The following is a 20,402-nucleotide window of genomic DNA, read 5'->3' as shown; positions in this document are numbered from 1 at the left end:
CTTTTTACTTTGTACATTTAAAAAAAATCTTTTTGTAAACTTTTTTGTAAAGTAAGGATATAAATCCTTTGTCTTACTTTTTTAAAAACCTCTCTCAGTGTCTTGTTTCATTTTGTTTTAGCTATTTTAACTTTCTTTATATAAGATTTAATTGATATGGAGGCAATTTAGTCTTTTTATGGATTTCATGTCTTCTTAGAAAAGTCATGGGCACTTCAGAACTAGAAATAAATGTATCTAAATTACTTCTTGTATGTTGAAGATTTCCTTTTATTTAATTTTAGCTATTTGATGTGAACATTATTTTGCTGTGAGTCTTTACACTTATTTATGAACAAGGAGCTTCTTCTTCCTTTTTTTTTTTTCTGTAGCTAGACACACTAGTTATTGTATACCTTTCTTCACTGATCTGAAATGATCAAATTGCTCACACATGTCCATGACAGATTTTATGTTTCAATGGTAACCACACCAATATAATCCCACTCTCTAACGTCTTCTTTCTACATGGCAGTGACTCTCCTCCATTGAGAGATGGGTCTGTGTATCCTCCCCTTCAAACTGGGAACACCCGTGTATCCAGCATGGCTGGTAGAAGATGGCAGGAGTGGCACTGAGTGGCTTCTGCAGTTCAGTCTCAATATGCAATAGAGCTTCTTCCTGGGCTAATGTACCCTGGGAGTCACGCACTCCAAAGTCAGCCCAAGCATCCTACAGCCATCAGTGGAGAAGATAAGTGGTGAGATCATAGACAAAGAGAGAGAAATGTGTGAGGGCACTCAGGTGTTCCAGCTCCAGCAGTCTGAGTCTCCCCAGTGCGAGGCCAGACACTGAGCAGGAACACCATTAGGTGGCTGCAGCCACCAGGCTAGTAACATCCCCAGGATACCAGAAGGAGCAGAGAGAAGGCAGCTGCCCCTTGGAGCCCTGCCCCAATTGCAAATTTGTTGCTGGAACTTTTGAGGTGAAGTGTCTTACAGCAATAAATAAATAGGATAATTCCCACTTAGCTCCCATTTTATCTATGCTGCTATAATGCACTATTCTTTTATCCCTCCACACTTACCAGCTTTTAAATGCTGTTGTTTAGTCCTGTCCAACTCTTTTGAGATTCCACTGACTGTAGCCCCAGCCAGCTCCTCTGTCCATGGGATTTCCTAGGCAAGAATACTGGGGTGGGTTACCATTTCCTTCTCCAGGGATTTTCCCCACCCAGGGATTGAACCTGCCTTGCAGGCAAATTCTTTACTGCTGAGCCAACAAGGAAGCCCTTTTTAAAGTCACTCTACCTTTTAAAAATAAAACATGGTAGAAAAAAAGTTTCTCTGTTACTGAAAATTTCTTGAACTTTTTCTGTCTCTTCTCATTTGTTCTTTCTTCCAGAAAAGCAAATTAATTTAATACCCTCAAGAAAAAAAAGAACAACAACAAAACAAACAAACCCTGTTTAGTTAAATTGTTATCCTTAAGCACAATTAGGAGATAATTGTTAGTTTCATTTCATCAGCTCCAAGAGCAAGCTATGTTTTAAAATTTATTTACATCTTTATTTTGATTCAAACAAAAGGTTTTAAAATTTTATTTGTGTAAGTTGTTTCTATATAGACTATTTCCTGGCAATGAGTGCTCAGTAAATTTAGCTAATGTGGTAGTTTTGTGGGTTTTTTATTTTTTCGTTTTGTAAGACAATCTTGATTTTCAATGTGTTTTCTTTACTGTTGTAAGTGGGATTTTTAATTCAATTCTATTTTAAAGGTTGTTTCATTTTTACTATTGATTTTTGCATATTAATTTTATTACTAATTACCTCATTACATTCACTTTCCATTTTCAAGATTTTACTTGATGCTCTCTAGGGTTTTCAGCTCTTCAGTGAAGACATAAAAGCCAATAAGTTGCTATTTTATTTTAAAAAATTATAATTATCAGGACTTTCCTTGTGGTCTAGTGGTTAAAACTCTGTGCTTCCAATGCAAGGGACTCAGGTTCCATTTCTGGTTGGGCAACTAAGATCGCATATGCTGTGTGGTGCAGCCAAAAATTTTTTTAAAAAATTATCTGTTCCTATCCCACAATAATATTTTTATTCTCATTACTATCTTAACCTCTTGGCAGTAATGCAAGGCAGGAAGATTATTCCATTCAGCAGGACTCGCTAGAAATCCTGCTAGCAAGGACTTCAACCACAAGGATCTCAACCTCCACAATAACAGTGAGACGGAGTGATGCTTTCAGTGGCTCTGAAACTCCAGGGAGGGACAGGAGGAGCCTGCCAAGATCCAGGATGCCAGGACAAGTGTGGTGGACTCCTGGGCCAACCCATCAGCTGCCCACAGAGCTCTTCTTGGTCCATCGAAACAGCTGCTCACAAAATGTGTGAAGCCTCCTGCCAGGTGGTATTAGACGGGGTAGACCTTCCATCCACCAGCGCTCTGCCCCGCCTCCTCGCTTGTGTGTGGTTTCTCATGTCATTGTTGTTTGTTGTTTAATCGTGTCTGACTCTTTGAGACCCCATGGACTGTAGCCGGCCAGGCTCCTCTGTCCATCAGGTTTCCCAGGCAAGAATACCAGAGTGGGTTGCCATTTCCTTCTCCAGGGGATCTTCCCAACCCAGGGATTGAACTCTGCTCTCTTGAATTGCAGGCAGATTCTGAGCCACCAGGGGCCTGAAGCCAGCGAGCCTGACATGACACTTGTAGATAAGTTTCAGGGACGGGGGAGCCTGGTGGGCTGCCGTCTGTGGGGTTGCACAGAGTCGGACACGACTGAAGTGACTTAGCAGTAGCAGCACTCATCCTTCAGTGACAGCCTTTCTGAGACATTTTTTAAATGCGAAATTGAATTTCTCTTCTTAAAGAATGGGGTCAGTCTTTACTGGTAGAAATAAGAGAGGGCAGAAAGAATAGGTTTCTTCTTTTTACATTTTTTTCTCTTTTTGAACTGAAAGGAAACACAAAATTCATATTGGCAAAGCTTCTATGGTGCCTTGCTTATCACTAGTTCTTTTCCTGGTTTCATTAGATCTTTTTCCTGATTCCAAGTGCTAATTCTGTTAACAGAAAGAATGAAAAGAAATCGGTTATTTGGTCCAAAGACAGTTCATTTCAGGTTTAATTTTATCACCCACAGGCGTGTGTGTGTGTGAGGAGCATATCTATCTAATGATTTCTATCTATCTATCATCATAATCACAGAAAAGGCAGGAGTTAAAAAGGTCTTCGTCTGAATGCAATTCTGTTGTTTATTCTTTGATTTTCAGAATGCTGCATCAACAATTCGAGCCTTGGATTCCTCGTCTAGTAAATGGAATAATAATATTTACTATAGGGAGAAAGGACATTTTGGCTCATTTTTTTTTTTTTACTAATAGATGCTTCTATTACCCATCCTGGTTGTCTTCCAATAAAGCATGATTTAAAATTCTTACTTGATTATTTAGCACTGAAGACAATGTTTTGGAATAATTACTGGTGGTTGACATCATTCTGTCCTAAAAAGCCTAAATTCATCTTCCTTCTTTCTTCCTAGTTTCAGGGGTAGTCAGACCCAGGCAGAGTCAACAAGCTTGGGGAAGTCCAAATATGTGAACCCTTGACTGTTACAGGTTCTCTGTAGCTGGACTCCGTAGACTCTAGGTTCCACTTGGAATTTCTCTTTCTCTGTATCTCTCTCTCTCACAATTACTCTTTCACTGAATATAAGGGGTCAGGCTCCCTGTTACTGATGGGGAGATGTATGTTTACAAAAATGTTTTACTTAAGCACAATGATTGCTTGCTATAATGGGAAGATCTAAGTCAACATTACCAATGTTCAGAGGTATTTGTCATTTCATAGAGTGTGTAAATTCTGACACTCTCAGAAACCAGGTTAGCTCATATTTAATTCTATCAAATCACCAATATTTTTGTCTGCTTCATACAGACAATCTAGAGCAGAGATTTTAAAGTGCACAAAATTAGATTTGGCTGCAATTTAGAAATGCTGTCACCCATGAAAAGTCATATTCTAATTATCACATTTATATTGTCTTTTTTTTCTCTGATTATGTCTAGTGGAAGTTGTTTTATTTCATTCTAATGTTGCTTCTGTGTTTTGACAGTCTCAATCCTTTTTCTGTAACAAAGAATTGGACTTGATTTTTAACTTAAGATGAGGCTTAGACATGCACAATTGAACTTTCTTTTAATTGTCATCTTATATTATTAAAATATTTCCATGGCACAAGTCTATGTAAGTTACTCAGTTCTGAAAAATTCATGATGAGTTTCAAGTAAATCTCAAACTATATTTATATAAGATTCAAAGCATAAAATGACATAGAGTTGAATGTTTGATGACTTCCATTTTTATTCCCCATGCCATAGCTTGCAAGCATTTCCATACGCCATACTCTGTGACTAGTAACATAGATATATGTAAAGTAATTCAAGAGTTAAGAGCAATCCACTCAAGATATCTTTATTGTGCCGTGTGCCATGATTTTGAATGCAGACCTTAAAAACACAGGTGTTGGGCTGCCAGCAGTTATGCATTTTTGATTGATTACTGCATCACCATGCTATTGTATAAGAAATATCTCCAGACAGGCAATTTCCTTGTGAGATTGATCTAGACGCACAGGTGAATACAGCTTCTAAAAGGATGGCCTGGCTGTAATTCTTTACATGATGGAATTGTCATCCTCACAATTTCTTCAAGGATTATTGGCTACTCTAGAGTGGGCGGTTTCTGTCCTGAAAAGTATGTTGATGTTCAGTTACAGCTCCCTCCCATGTTAAAATAGAGTAGCCGCATCCTTGAAAATTGCACATCGATCACCTAATTTTCCTCCTCCCCCTAAAGCATTTAGTGCTTGTGCTTCAACTGGAGTGCTGTTTTCCTTCATCAGAAGCATGGGCTTCAGTTTGGAGGTTTCCTGAAGATAGCTGATGGATCGGGCAAAGCTTCCGTGTCTAACTGTCAGGGTTCAGTCCCCCTGATTGCACTGACTTGCTTGCTGCTTGTTCAGTCATACTCGTATCACTTGCAACCTGACTGACCATGGATATGCACTGAGGTCACACCTGCTGCCTCACTGACTCCTCCCTGCCATTTTCTGAGTTCTCTCCTCTTAAATACTCCCTCTCACTGTTATACCTCCCTCCAACCCTTCTTCAGGATTTCCCTGGTGACTCAGATGGTAAAGAGTCTGCCTTAAATGCAGGACACCCATTTTTTGATCCTTGGATTGGGAAGATCCCCCAAAGAAGGCAAGGTTGCCCACTCCAGTATTCTTGTCCGGAGAATCTCATGAACAGAGGAACCTGGTGGGCTACAGTCCATGACAGGACTGAGTGACTAATATCCCTTCTTTAATGATGATCCCTTTGCAGGTGTTTAGAAAATCCACATTGTGAGATAAATGTCTTACCCTTTTAAAGTCTAAACTGCTAGAGAAAATCATCTGGCTATCCCTCTGACACATAATTCTTAGCAGGACAGAAATCCAGATGGTTTTTACTCAAATTTCCTGTCTCTTATCAGCTTTCTTAGTCTCTTTCTTCCAACCTCATGTTCTCCACATTGTGCAAACATTCATTCTGGGAGGTACACTCTACTTTAAAAAGAATTTTTTTTTTTTTTTTGATGTGGACCATTTTTAAAGTCTGCATTGAATTTGTGACGGTGTTGTTCCTGTTTTATGTGTTGGCTGTTTTGGCCCCAGGGCATGTGTGATCTTGTCCCCTGACCAGGGATGGAGACCACACTCCCTGCCTTGGAGGGCCGAATCTTAACCACTGGCCACCAGGGAGGTCCCCGAACTGCTCTCTATTTAAAGCTTCAAAAGACTTGCAATTTTCAATTAATTTATTTTCATATTTTCCACTTATATTTAATTCCATGAATTCCAAATTTGCCTAGACTTTTGACACCCAAACGAGGATTATTTCAGCCATAGGTACATGATACTATGATAGGTTTGGTTATATTGTGATTTATAAAATCTGAACCTTTATAATGAGAACTTATTTCTTGCTCAAGCTTGAAATCCATAAACTTCATTCTTTCCTCTTTTATGCATACTCCTGGTTGATAAGATTCATACAATATATTCTAGGTGTAAGTAATGTGTTTAAAAGCATGTGCATATGTGTGTATCTAATCTATAGATTCTAAGAGTTGGGGAATTAACAGGGAATCTTAGTTTGCTTTCCTTCTGAATCTAGAACATATTTTTGAACAAATTATCTCAACACATGCTTTCTGAAACATTGTTAAGAAAGGTTTTGATTTCTTAGTGAAAATGCTTTAATGTAAATAAGTTCAGTTATTTATATTGACCATGGTCAATGAGGCTGAGAAAAGTAAAGAAAATAAACACAGATGCCTTGCAAGCATATAGATTTTGCTGTAGAGCGTATTTACCAATGGCTAAGTGAAGTGTTTTAATTTTATATCCTTGATGCTTTAGTTGCTGCATTGAATATTTATATTTTGACAGTTTTATGTCCTCGGAGAGAATGTTGCACTGTTTCTTTCTTCAGATCAGTTATAATTATCTCTTAAATGTACCCATCAGGAAAAGTCAAGTTTTCCTGATTTTCATGATTAGATTAAATCCTCATATCCCGAGCTTCCCTGGTGGCTTAGATGGTTAAAAGTCTGCCTGCAGTGTGGGAGACCTGGATTCGATTCCTGGGTCAGGAAGATCCTTGGAGAAGGAAATGGCAACCCACTCCAGTGTTCTTGCCTGGAAAATCCCATGAACAGAGGAGCCTGGCAGTCTCCAGTCCATGGGACCACAGAGAGTCCTACATGACTGAGGGACTTCACTTTGCTTAAATGTACCCGTCAGGAAAAGTCAAGTTTTTTTAAGATTCTTGATTACATTAAATCCTAATATCCTAAACATAGTTGTAGTTTTCATTAATACATATCATGATTTTATTCATCTACTTTACATGATTTTATTCCATCTACCAAACTATGAAATCTGTAAGGGTAAAAGACGTATCAACATTTGACTCTCAGTGTACTTGTATTCGTGAAGCCTCAACACAGTAGCCCCTTGACCAAGATTTCTCATTAAATGGATCAATGCAACGTATTTTTGAAGGCATTATTTTGTAGATATCAATCTTGTAAAGGGCAGATAGCATGATTCAAGTGTATTTAACCTCTAAGGCAGAGAACATTTCCAATAATCTGAGAAGAATTAAAATAAATGATGTCCCATTTAAACTTTTCAAATTGTGCCCTTCTTGTGAGATTAATTTTGACCCCTTTGTACATTAATAAAAAGACCAGCACACATATATATAAATATACACATATATAAATAGAGCCTTGCTATAAAAGCCAAAACTTTTCAATTGCAAATGATGGCCAGTCTTGCTCAAATAGGATCGACTGACTCATGAAACCAAGAAATACAAAGATAAGGTTGACTCAATAAGACCTGAACAAGGCGGTGCAAACAATGTACAATGTTATAAAAATTTACTATTTATCCACCTGTCACCTATCTATCTATCTGTCTATTATCTATTTTCTATCTATCTATACTCTGGGCTTCCCAGGTAGGACTAGTGGTAACAAATCTGCCTGCCAATGCAAGGGACCCAAGAGACTTGGGTTGGATCCCTGGATCAGGAAGATCTCCTGGAGTAGGAAATAGCAGCCCACTCCACAGAGCTGGACACGACTGAAGCGACTTAGCAGCAGCAGCAGCCGCTATTCTTGCCTAGAAAACCCCATGGAGAGAGGAGCCTGGTGGGCTACAGTCCATGGGGTGGGTCACAAAGAGTTGGACATGTCTGAGCACACATGCACACACACATCTGTCATCTATTATCTATCTTCTATCATCTGTGTATCACCCATCACCTATCCATCCATCCATGCATCTCTCTACTGTCTTCTTTCTCTGCTACTCACCCACTCTCCCACACTCTCTCTCTCTCCTTCCTTCTCCCTCCCATCCTCCTCTTCCCTCCTCCTCCCCTCCTCCTCTCCTTCCTCCCCCTCCTCCTCTTCCCTCCTCCCTCTTCTCCCCTCTCCTTCCTCCTTCCCTCTGTCACTCTCATAAGAACTTCATTTTATTCTCAGTTTCCTTCAGAGTGGTGGAAAAACGGCCACTGGCAGTTCTCATCTTACTGCCTTCTTATTAAGCAATAGAGAATCAAGAAAGCATCTTTTTCTAAACATCAGTTGCAAAATTCCCTTATAAAATTGTCTTTGATCTACAAGGTGTCACCCACCAACTGCTGATCCAATCACTGGAGTGACTGAGCTCAGCCTTGGGGCTTTGGGAGTGAGAACAGACCCATCTAAACAATGATTCAGAATGGGAGAGAGGGAGTTTCCAAAATGGTTTTGGAGGAAGCAAAACGATGATGCTGTGGCATGGGTGGTGAAGAGTGACTTCATTCCTGATCCAGAAGTGTGACATAACAGCATCTTGTCTTTTATACACTTAGTGGGGGAAAAATACCCTATTGATGACTCATTTTACTTGTGCCTGTCTTTTGGGATGTTTTTATTTTAAAATATCTTTGTTCCTTTCTCAGCCACAGAACTAAGATTCACATATACCTGCTACTTAAAATCCACTGAATTCAGAAGTCAGGGTTTGGAGGGGAGCTTTCTGTTAAGCGCACTGTTGATGTACAGCCTTTATCTCTGCTTCTCTGTGCACCTTCACCTGCATTGAATTCTTTTGTGTACGTACGTCCTTTTCTTACCTAGAGTTGATATCAACTTAACCTACCGATAGGCTCTAGCATCCAAATATCATATTCCTCCTCCCCTTCTTATAAAAATAGAGCATAAATTGGAACAAAATTTAATGTATCTATAACTGTTGCTCTTTAACTATTGATTTACTTTTATTAATTAATTTGTATGTGTGTGCTCAGTCACTTAATTGTGTCTGGCTCTGTGTTTGTGTCTGGCTCATGTGTTTGCAGCCCCATGGACTGTAGCCTACCAGGCTCCTCTGTTCATGGAGTTTTCCAAGCAAGATACTGGAGTGGAGTGCCATTTCCTTCTCCAGGGGATCTTCCCCACCCAGGGATTGAACCCTTCTCTCTTGTGTCTCCTGCATTGGCAAATGGATTCTTTGCCACTATTACCATCTGGGAAGCTCCAAATAATTTGTATCTGTATTAAAATATCAAACATGTGAATACAGGTGTTATGTGGGATATAAAACACAGTCATCTGTGCCTTTTTAGGAACATGTGATTTAGTTGAGGGGATAGTCATAGTACTATTGTCAAGGAACAGTGCTTCAAACCTGCACCGGCGGGAGACACATTTACAGGGATTTAGATCATTGTGAGAGGATGTTTGCTGGGGTGGACACTCAAGGTAGGACTTTTAAGTGTGGATTGCAGTTTAGAAGTTATTGGAAAGCAGGACAAAAAGTGTTATAATTTTGCAACTTTCTCATCCAAATGGAAAATTTGTTGCCACAGAAAGATTTATCTTAATGTGAGACAGTAGTGTGGTTGACTTTATGTTTTGCTTAGATGATTTTTTTGTTGTTTGTTCCTTTTTGCAGGTCACCTAGTGGAGCTCATGTCCAGGGCTGGGGTGCAATAACACATAAGTATTTAAGTAAATTAATTACTCCCTGTATTTTAGAGCTGCTGCTGCTGCTGCTAGGTTGCTTCAGTCGTGTCTGACTCTGTGTGACCCCATAGACGGAAGCCCACCAGGCTCCCCCGTCCCTGGGATTCTCTAGGCAAGAACACTGGAGTGGGTTGCCATTTCCTTCTCCAATGCATGAAAGTGGAAAGTCAAAGTGAAGTTGCTCAGTTGTGTCCGACTCTTGGCAACCCCATGGATTGCAGCCTACCAGGCTCCTCCAAGCATGGGATTTTCCAGGCAAGAGTATGTAGACTCTGATACGGAGAAGGCGATGGCACCCCACTCCAGTACTCTTGCCTGGAAAATCCCATGGATGGAGGAGCCTGGTAGGCTGCAGTCCACGGGGTCACTAAGAGTCGGACACGACTGAGCAACTTCACTTTTACTTTTCACTTTCCTGCATTGGAGAAGGCAATGGCAACCCACTCCAGTACTCTTGCCTGGAGAATCCCAGGGACAGGGGAGCCTGGTGGGCTGCCGTCTGTGGGGTTGCACAGAGTTGGACACGACTGAAGTAACTTAGCAGCAGCAGCAGCAGATTCTGATAAGTGACTTTTTTTTTTTATCATTTATTCAACTCTATGAACAATACTCAGTTTAGGTTATAACTGTTAAAAAATATAATGATGATGTTAAGAATAATGGATAATAATTATTGACTTTTAATATGATGGTCATTATTTTTGCCCTTTTACTTATATTAATTTAGTTAATTAATTATTTCAAACTGCTATTACCTTTAAAGCTAAGAAAATTGATAACATTTTCACCAGATTATTATTCTAATGTTATGTCATCCTTCAAGTTTTCATTTTTATTGTGTAATTTTGATCATTAAACACATTTCCATATCTACTTTATTTTTCTATATTTTAGCTATAATATAGAAGCTGTTCCACTTTAAAAATACAATAAAGTAAAACTAAATAAATCTTTCTTTTAACCTTCGTTTGGAAAGATTGTTTTTCATTTCCTAACTGACCTGGGCAAGCTGTGAGTTGCTAACTTTTTGTTTTAATTTTCATTTGGTTTCAGTCATTTCACAAGAGGAGTAGAATCACATTTCAACTACAATTTATTAAGGCTATTTCCACAGTTAAGTGGGATTGTATAAACTAATATGTATCATAGAAACTTGAAGAAACAATACATTTGCTATTTATAATTTTCTTAAAGATCTTGTTATAGAATTTATCAGGTACAATGCAGTTGTTTCGCTGTTCAATTTACAGTAAAAAATGCTTTGTATATTCTAACTAAATGCATCAGCTTACTGTCATCCATTAGTGTTTTTTAATTTCATAATTTTCAAATGGGATAACCTGGCTTTGTATCAATTTCATTGAAAAGAGACAAATCAATAAGATCATATTAAAGTATTTATTGATATAAAGGATGCATATTTTTGTTCTGTATGGAGGGACTTCATAGCGTCTTAGGCTTCTGTTAATTAATCATACTTTGTCTCTGAAAACAGCGTGAGGAGATAACACAATCTGTGTGTTCATTAGATGAATTACATTTGTAAACATGTGTTTATATGAATGACTCATTTTCCTGAAAGTGATATAAATGACTGTAATTACCCCACTGGCATCACTGTTTATGTGGCATGAGTTTACAACTTATATTTTCTCACTGACTAACATGTATCATTATTTCATGCTATGACATGGCACTTAAAAGTAACCTATTGCAATTTTTGATGAAGATTAGACAAAATTATACATGTCTGGTGCATGCCCCCACTCTCTATGCTTAGACGTTAGTTTTACAATCTCAGTAGTACCTGTAGTAATTATATTGTATATTTTCACATACTTGTTTGATAGGGATTGTAATAAGACTATGAATAATTTTTACAAGGTCCTATATTTTCAAATGAAAGCAAGTCATGGCTTCTTTATGTGTGTTTGATTTGTAAACAAACCAATAATACCACCTGAATCTTGAATCCAGGGTTTTCTTTGGAAATTTACTATGGAAATATTAGATAAACCTCGAACCATTTAGGATGTTAGAACTGGTGAGATCATAGCTTAAATCAAAATAATGTCTTATTATCCATGAAATAATTTGTTTTGTATATATTTGTTAGATAATTTATAATGTTATTTTCCTATAATTGATTTTTAAAGACATTTCTAACACACTATCTCATAAATTTTATGCAACTTTGTCCATTAATGCCAAGAAATAAAATCTTTAACTACATTACCTCTGGACAAGATATTACAGGATAGTCCTTGAAGACAAATTCAAGGAGCGTGACTACCAATTAAGGAAAAATATGAAAAGGAAATAACTGTCATCAATGCTTTTGCATCAATTATTCTAATAACCTGGACTATTTCCAACACCATTGACAACAGGGACAAAATTTGAGAAGTAGGTTGATGTGATCCTCAGTTTGTCCCGGAACAAGTATATACACAGTTTCCTGACCCCTCCCCGCCAACACACCCATACTTAACTTCCCATCTCCCCATCAACATCCAAGCCTCCATGTTTTTTTCAGCTTCACTAGGTAAGTTTCTTCTGGAGAAGGAAATGACAACTCACTCCAGTATTCTTACCTGGAACATGCCACAGTCCAAAGAGCCTGGTGGGCTACAGTCCATGGGGTCAGAAAGAGTCAGACACGACTGAGTGACTCACATTTTCACTGTCACTTTCTTTATTCTAAGATCCAGACCTCCCTTTTCTGAGAGCGTTTACTTCAGATAACTTTTAAATTTTCTCTGCCTCTTTGAGATATAAATCTATTAAAGAAAATCTTTTGGCAGTTTCAAGACCCAGGGAATGCCTTTCTCAGTGACCTGGGATCCACTCCAGGAGGTGTGATCCTTAGGAAAGAAGACCCCACCTCCATCTCAGTCTCTGTGGGATGGGGAACATTGGCCTCTAATGGGCTGCTGCTGCTGCTAAGTCGCTTCAGTCATGTCCGACTCTGTGGGACCCCATAGATGGCAGCCCACCAGACTCCACTGTCCCTGGGATTCTCCAAGCAAGAACACTGGGGTGGGTTGCCATTTCCTTCTCCAATGCATGAAAGTGAAAAGTGAAAGTGAAGTCTCTCAGTTCTGTCCGACTCTTAGCGACCCCATGGACTACAGCCCACCAGGCTCCTCTGCCCATGGGATTCTCCAGGCAAGAATACTGGAGTGGGGTGCCATTGCCTTCTCCCTCTAATGGGCCTCACTTGCCAACTTGTAAACCTATCTTCTGTGATGGTGACGGGAAAGTTTGCTTCTCCTTTGATCAGGAAACACAGATGGCCTAAGATTCCCACTTCCCAATCCTAGCTCTTAAAAATTCTCCAGCCCTTTCCTTTTGCAGTAAATCTGAGCTCAGACTGAGTTCTCTCTTCTTTATTGCAGTAACCATGAATAAAGTCTTCCTTGCCTCTTCAAATCTACTCTGTGCAACGTTTGCTTTGACAATATTCCTGCATCTCCTCTTTGCCTCTTTTCCCCTTTCTGTATCTGTAGCCAACTACACTTCCGCTCATATTGACACCTATCTTTGGGCATACTGAATGCCTTCTGTTAAGATATGTGGTCAAATGGGTAATCTAAACAGGTAGAAAGTAGCCTGTAATTTACATGCTCAAAGGAAATCTGCCTGTTTCCTCATTAGTGCCTTCATTTAGTCTTAAAAAAAATTTTTTTTATTCTGTATTGGAGTATATCTGATTAATAACATTGTGATAGTTTCGGGTGAACAGTGAAGGGACTCAGCCATACATATACATGTAGCCATTCTCCCCTAAACTCCCCTCCAATCCAGGCTGTCACATAACATTGAGCGGAGTTCCCAGTGCTCTAGAGTAGGTCCTTGGTGGTCATCCATTTTTAAATATAGCAATGTGTACATGTCCATCCCATCTCCCTAACTAACCCTTCTCCCAGTTCTTCCCCTCTGGCAATGATAAGTTAGTTCTCTGTGGGTCTGTTTCTCTTTTATAAATAGGTTCATTTGTATCATTTCTTTTTAGTAGATTCCTTTTCTCAAAGGAAACTTTTGATCATCTGATGAACTAGCGTCAACACTCTTATGCTTGGGGAAAGAGCCCATTTCTCACACACAGAGATGTGTACATATGTTTATCTGTAGCCTTGAAATTAGTTAAAGTGATAGAAAACATATGCTCATAAAAAAGCAATTAGCTAGACAATTTCTGCTTCTTGCCTTCTAGTTTTGTTCTGTGGCCATATAAACAAAAGTTGCATACTTTGGTTAAAGTTGGTGAAAAAAAAATTAATGGTGAAAACAATATTAGATATAGCAGTTACATGCTATGAATGTGTATACATGAAAATCAATATGGTTGGTAAAAAACTGTTACCATTTGTTAAAGTAGTAAGATCAGTGACCCTCACTCATATTTAACATGCAAAGTCTAAAAACCTACGCAAGTATAATATAAAAATATCTACTAGATGAGAATTTTACTTGGAACTTTAGCTCAAAATATTAACTATAATTTAACTATAATCAAAGCTATGGTTCCTCCAGTAGACATGTACAGATGTGAGAGTTAGACCGTAAAGAAGGCTGAGTGCCAAAGAATTGATACTTTTGAAGTGTGGTGCTGGATTCAACCAGTCCATCCTAAAGGAAATCAGTCCTGAATATTCACTGGAAGGACTGATGCTGATGCTGAAGCTGAAACTCCAATACTTTGGCCACCTGATGCAAAGAGCCAACTCACTGGAAAAGACTCTGATGCTGGGAAAGGTTGAGGGCAGGAAGAGTAGGGGATGACAGAGGATGAAATGGTTGGATGGCATCATCGACTCAACGGACATGAGTTTGGGTAAACTCCGGGAGTTGGTGATGGACAGGGAGGCTTGGTGTGCTGCAGTTCATGGGGTTGCAAAGAGTCAGACACGACTGAGCAACTGAACTGAACTGAACATCCAAAATGGTACAAGGTTTATCTAATATTTCTATAGTAAATTTCCAACATGCTACAATCCATGGGGTCACAAAGAGTCAGACACGACTGAGCAACTGAACAACAACAAGGTCTAAACACACACGTATGAAGTATATTAAAACATTGGAGGCTAAGAGGGTATCATCAAGATACCCTTCAGGACACCATTCTGTGCCTTGCTAGCACATAATAAATTCTTCCCATTTCCAAGCAATAACCCAACCTGTAAGGTCCATTTCAAAACCACCCAGATCGAGCTCCCAAACCACATGAATACTTTCTCCAAATTTACTTGTATTGAGAAAATGCTAAGGCTGTCAAGGTACTATTCTGTCATATTGCAATAACTCTAAAAACTAGATTCAACTGCTCAGCAATTTTACCCAATCTCATGAATTCAGTAGTTAGCACCATCCATAATAATTTAAAAAATTTAAATTATACAGAGGAAAATTTTTATGGTAGCTATTAAATAAAAATTTCCAAAAGATAAATAGTATTTTGAAATCCAAGCCTTGTTTGATTTTAACCTTAATAATATCTTCATGACATTTTTAATATACCATATATTAAACTAGTTTAAAAAGAGCTATCTCTCACTGAGAAAATATTTCAGGTGTATGAAAAAAATAAAGTCGGCTTTCTTGCTTGAAAATATCCTTTAAAAAATATAATGTGACTTCTCTGTTATTGACAGATTAGCTGTGAATGTAAAAGTTTTTACTTTTTCTTCTTGAAAAGATTGAACCAAAAGCTAGGTCATTCAGCAGTGCATCTGCTGTGTGTCGGGGGTGTGACAGAATGAGAACACTTATAGCCCAAATTAAAATGTCTCATGGTGTCTCCCAAGTGATTCCGAAATGGAAAAAATAAAAGCCAAGGTCAGAAAAATGTCACCATTTGAACAAGCTGTCAAGCAGCCTCCAAGGAAATATGTTCAGATGACTTCTATATACATAGAGTAAGTTAGTTAAGTGAGTATACAATTCAAATGTGCCTTCATTAAGCCTATCAGGGATTGAAAGAAAGACATCTTCATTTCCTATGGAAAGAAAGGGCTTACTTTTCTTTCTTCCTTTAATTCTCTCTGCATGCTCACTCACTCAGTCATGTCCAACTCTTTGTGACCCCATGGACTGTGGCCCATGCTCTGTCCATGGGATTTTTCAGGCAAGAAGACTAGAGTGGGTTGCCATTTCCTCTTTCAGGGGATCTTCCCCACTCAGGGATCAAACCCACGCCTCCACATCTCCTGCATTCGAAAGTGGATTCTTTACCACTGAGCCACCTGGGAAGTCCTAAATTCTTTCTACTTCTCCAAAATTCTGGGGTGGGGATCAAGAAATTGCCTCTGTATTATGGTATGAAAAGGGGTTCCCTTTGGCATGGGGCATCAGGGGAAGAAGGTCACTAACACATGAACTTTCTAGGTATTTGCAGCAGGAACTGTGAGACTGTTAGGTCCAGAAAGTGCTTACATATACACCGTGGCCCTGCGCGAGATCCGCTGCTACCAGAAGTCTACACAGCTGCTGATCCGCAAGCTACCGTTCCAGCGGCTGGTGCGCGAGATGGCACAGTACAAGACCGACCTGCGTTTCCAGAGCTCGGCCGTGATGGCGCTGCAGGAGGCATGCGAGGCCTACCTGGTGGGGCTCTTCGAGGACACCAACCTGTGCGCCATCCACGCCAAGCGAGTCACCATCATGCCCAAGGACATCCAGCTTGCCCGCCGCATCCGCGGGGAGAGGGCATAAACTTGTTTTCCATTTGAGTGCGAAGTGTAAACCCCTCCCTCACCAGCAGACTCTAGTACCCACCTGTCCACCTATATGTCAGTATCACATAGCTGCTCATGTTTTGGTGTTAACAGGTGTATTAATATAAACTATTGATTCCCCAAATCTGCAAGGATTGTAGTCACAAAGTTTTACTATTTGTCTTAAATATGGGCATTCCATAATCTTGTAGTTGATTGTTTAAACATTTATAAGAAAATGAAAAAAAATAAGGTTTTTACTGTCATGAAGGAAATAAATGGTATAAATGAATCATTTGCTGGTAAGAGATGCAGGAGTAGGAAATTGTTCTTTCTGCTCAGCTCACTGGGATGGAAACTGAGAAGAAAGAGAAGCTCTGTTGTCAAAGAGATGCAGACACATCATGGGACGTTACTCTATGACATGCATGTGTGTGTGTGTCTGTGTGTGTGTGAGTGTGTGTGTGTGAGTATTCAGTCTTTCAGTCATGTCCAACTCTGTGACCTCATGGACTAGAACCCACCAGGCTCTCCTTGTCCTTGGAATTTTTCAGGCAAGGATTCTGAAGTGGGTTGCCCTTTCCCTCTTATAGGGCGTCTTTCCGACCCAGAGATCAAACTTGCATCTCTTGTGTCTCCTGCATTGACAGGCAGATTCTTTACCACTATCATCACCTGCAAAGCCCACTCTATAACATAGGTCCTCTAAACTCTTTTCCTGCTGCTGCTGCTGCTGCTAAGTCGCTTCAGTCATGTCCGACTCTGTGCGACCCCATAGACGGCAGCCCACCAGGCTCCGCCGTCCCTGGGATTCTCCAGGCAAGAACACTGGAGTGGGTTGCCACTCTTTTCCTACATACAGTTAAACCTCATGTCTGGGCTTCACTGGCTTGGTGCCTCACCAATAATGCCTTAATTGAACTACCATGGACAGCTAGCTGTGCCCTTGTCTCTTATCAAAGATTATTTTAAGGAATAGCCACATGGAGAAAATTATCTTATTTTCAGCAAAGTGCAGATCGACATTACCCAGTACAGTAGTTAGTGTCTCTTAAGGCTTTATACCATATATATATTTTTTAAACATTGAATACCATGTGTATCTACTTAGTATGTTGCATATATGTATATATTCACACACAGTCTGGCTTTCATATTTCTTTTTTGAATGAAATCTACCTAAAATCATGTTTCAGTTTTATCTTCTTGGAAAAGCAAAATTAAACTGATTTTTTGGTCCTCTTTGTTTCCTAAGACTGTTTCCTCCTTCCTTTCCATCATTTTATGTATTTCTATTTCAGGGCTTTTACTTTTATTTGTTCAGTTTTGTATGCCTCTTTTAAGCAAATGTAAAGTTTTGGAAGTTGTCAGGGAATCAATAAATGTTCAAAGAATTGTTTTGAATCTATAATAATGACGTATACACATCACAGATTTACTTGTGTAGATGAAGCAACTGAACGTCAGAGATGTTAATGAACCTGCTCATTCCCACAGTCGGCTTATGGTACAGGGAGGTTTGACTGAGCAGACTCAGAGCTGCACTCAATTCATAGAGTTCAGGCACCCTGCTTTCAGTTCCCTCAGCACAACTTCTCTCAGGGCCTGAAAGCCAGTTTCCTTTAGTTATGCTCGTGTGGGCCTTGGAGGCTTTCTCTGTCTTAAATGTCACCTTCAGTCTCTGTAGGCAGGGGTGGTGCAAGAAACTAGCTTTCAAAGTGGGGACTCCAGGAGGACAGAGGTATTGAGAGATACTTGAATACAAAATGTAAATCCAGTTAAAAGACACTACTTCTAGTTGTTATCATTCAGTGCGCTTCAAACCACAAAACAGGGCAATAAATTCTGGACATTGTTTTTGATGTCTATGATATTAATGCCATCATAAGACTTCCTTTTAAATAACTCTTCATGAAAAGAAAATAGAAAAAGTCTAGGTGGAAGCAACAAATCTAGAAGAAGCATCAATTGTAAAGGAAAAATTGTTAAGGACTTAAAGACTAATGATGGTGAAATGATTCTGAGACAACTGGCAGTGATGAGTCTCATCTCATATTGAAATATTCAATCTTGTTATGGAAGATCCCGTGGACGGAGGAGCCTGGTGGGCTGCAGTCCATGGGGTCGCGAGGAGTCGGACACGACTGAGTGACTTCCCTTTCACTTTTCACTTTCATGCATTGGAGAAGGAAATGGCAACCCACTCCAGTATTCTTGCCTGGAGAATCCCAGGGACGGGGGAGCCTGGTGGGCTGCCATCTATGGGGTCACACAGAGTCAGACACGACTGAAGTGACTTAGCAGCAACACCAGCATAAAGATTTAGGGGCTTCCCAGGTGGCTCAGTGGTAAAGAATAGGCCTGTAATGTAGGAGATGCAGATTCCATCCCTGGGTGAGAAAGATCCCCTGGAGGAGGAAATGGCAACCAGTATTCTTTCCTGAGAAATCCCATGGACAGAAGGGCCTGGTGGACTATAGTCCATGGGGTCACAAAAGAGTCTGACATGACTTAACGACTAAACAACAATAGAGATTTCACTGTGGTTTGATATGGTCAATACAAAATAGAATAGATTAAAAATATACACTTCTAGGGCTTCCCTGGTGGTCCAGCAGTTAACACTCCATGCTCCCACTGTTGGGGTATGGGTTTGATTCCTAGTCAGAGAGTACTATCTCACATGCCGGGCCGTGCAGCCAAAACAAACGAAAGACAAGAAGGGGACATATGCCTTTTTAATTTAGCCTTTCCTGGAATTTTGTGTTACTTGCAACATTAGAAAAAGAGACAATGCATTTTAGGGTTCATGGTAAAGGATAGTAGAGCCAACTTTCTGGGAAATGCAAGATAGCTGGCTGTGTTACATCATCACCAAATAAAAGTGAGGCTCCCATGATAAAGGCGGTCAACAAGTCATGACAATATTTTTTAAGTGTGTAAAATTTGAGAAGGGGAAAAAGAAATAAGGGCAGTAAACACAATGAAGATGTAATGTGATAAGTACCAAATGAGATGGTGTTCAGACCATTCCAGAAGAAAGGAAAACATGTTCACCAGATTTGGTCTACTGCTTCAACGAGGAAAGAGTGTATTTTCAGCCTGATGCACAGAAAACACTAGTAGATTTGGGATTGTGCGTGGAGGAGATAAAATGCTGTAAAATTCAAGTGAACTAACTTTGGGGAGAAATAAGCAAGGCTATTGAAAGAAGCCCAAATTCAATTCATATAATTTTTCATTTAGAAGAGAAAATCTGAAGAATAAAAAACATACATGTATTCAGACTCATTGAAAAAGACTGTGATGCTGGAAAGATTGAAGGCAGGAGAAGGGTGCAACAGAGGATGAGATGGTTGGATGGCATCATCAAGTCAATGGACATGAGTTTGAACAAGCTCTGGGAGATAGTGAAGGACAGGGAAGCCTGGCATGCTGCAGTCCAAGCAGAGAGTCAGACAAAAGTTGGTCTCAAAGAGCCGGACACAGCTGAGTGAACAACAACAATATAGAGACCTATCTCTCTATCGTCTCCTCACATAGATGAAACTATGCATTTAAGAAAATCTGTTGTTTCTTGTGCTCCCATCTTACTAAAGCATAGTCATTTGGAGAAACAGGTTGAAGAAAAAGGGAAACCATGCTGCATTTCAACTGGAAAATGGAGTTGGAATATGCAAGTCCTCTAAAAGAATGTGTGTACTAGGTAGCCGCTGCTGCTGCTGCCGCTAAGTCGCTTCAGTCCTGTCCGACTCTGTGCGACCCCATAGACTGCAGCCCACCAGGCTCCCCCATCCCTGGGATTCTCCAGGCAAGAACACTGGAGTGGGTTGCCATTTCCTTCTCCAATGCATGAAAGCGAAAAGTGAAAGTGAAGTCGCTCAGTCGTGTCTGACTCTTAGCGACCCCATGGACTGCAGGCTACCAGGCTCCTCCATCCGTGGGATTTTCCAGGCAAGAGTATTGGAGTGGGGTGCCATTGCCTTCTCCGCATGACAAATAGCCCCAAGCTTAGTTTCTGAAAACAACACCCAACCAATTGTTACCTCAGGTTATGGCGTGGCTG

At 39.8% G+C, this 20,402-nt stretch overlaps 1 protein-coding gene across 1 annotated transcript in view; it reads left to right on the top strand.

Annotated features, from left to right (window-relative positions):
- The window catches only part of LOC102389804 (histone H3.3-like), an 81,614-nt gene extending 65,246 nt beyond the window's left edge, over positions 1–16,368 (top strand). Inside the window, exon 2 of the mRNA XM_044934610.2 lies at positions 16,018–16,368. Coding sequence (XP_044790545.2) covers positions 16,018–16,334 — 317 coding nt within the window. The 3' untranslated portion in view covers positions 16,335–16,368. The remainder of the gene's footprint in view (positions 1–16,017) is intronic.
- The last annotated feature ends 4,034 nt before the right edge of the window (positions 16,369–20,402 follow it).

This window comes from Bubalus bubalis, chromosome 22, assembly GCF_019923935.1.
Source record: "Bubalus bubalis isolate 160015118507 breed Murrah chromosome 22, NDDB_SH_1, whole genome shotgun sequence".
Classification (NCBI taxonomy): Eukaryota; Metazoa; Chordata; class Mammalia; order Artiodactyla; family Bovidae; genus Bubalus; species Bubalus bubalis.
Note: the sequence above shows the minus strand (reverse complement) of the source record. Positions and strands in the feature narration are given on the sequence as shown.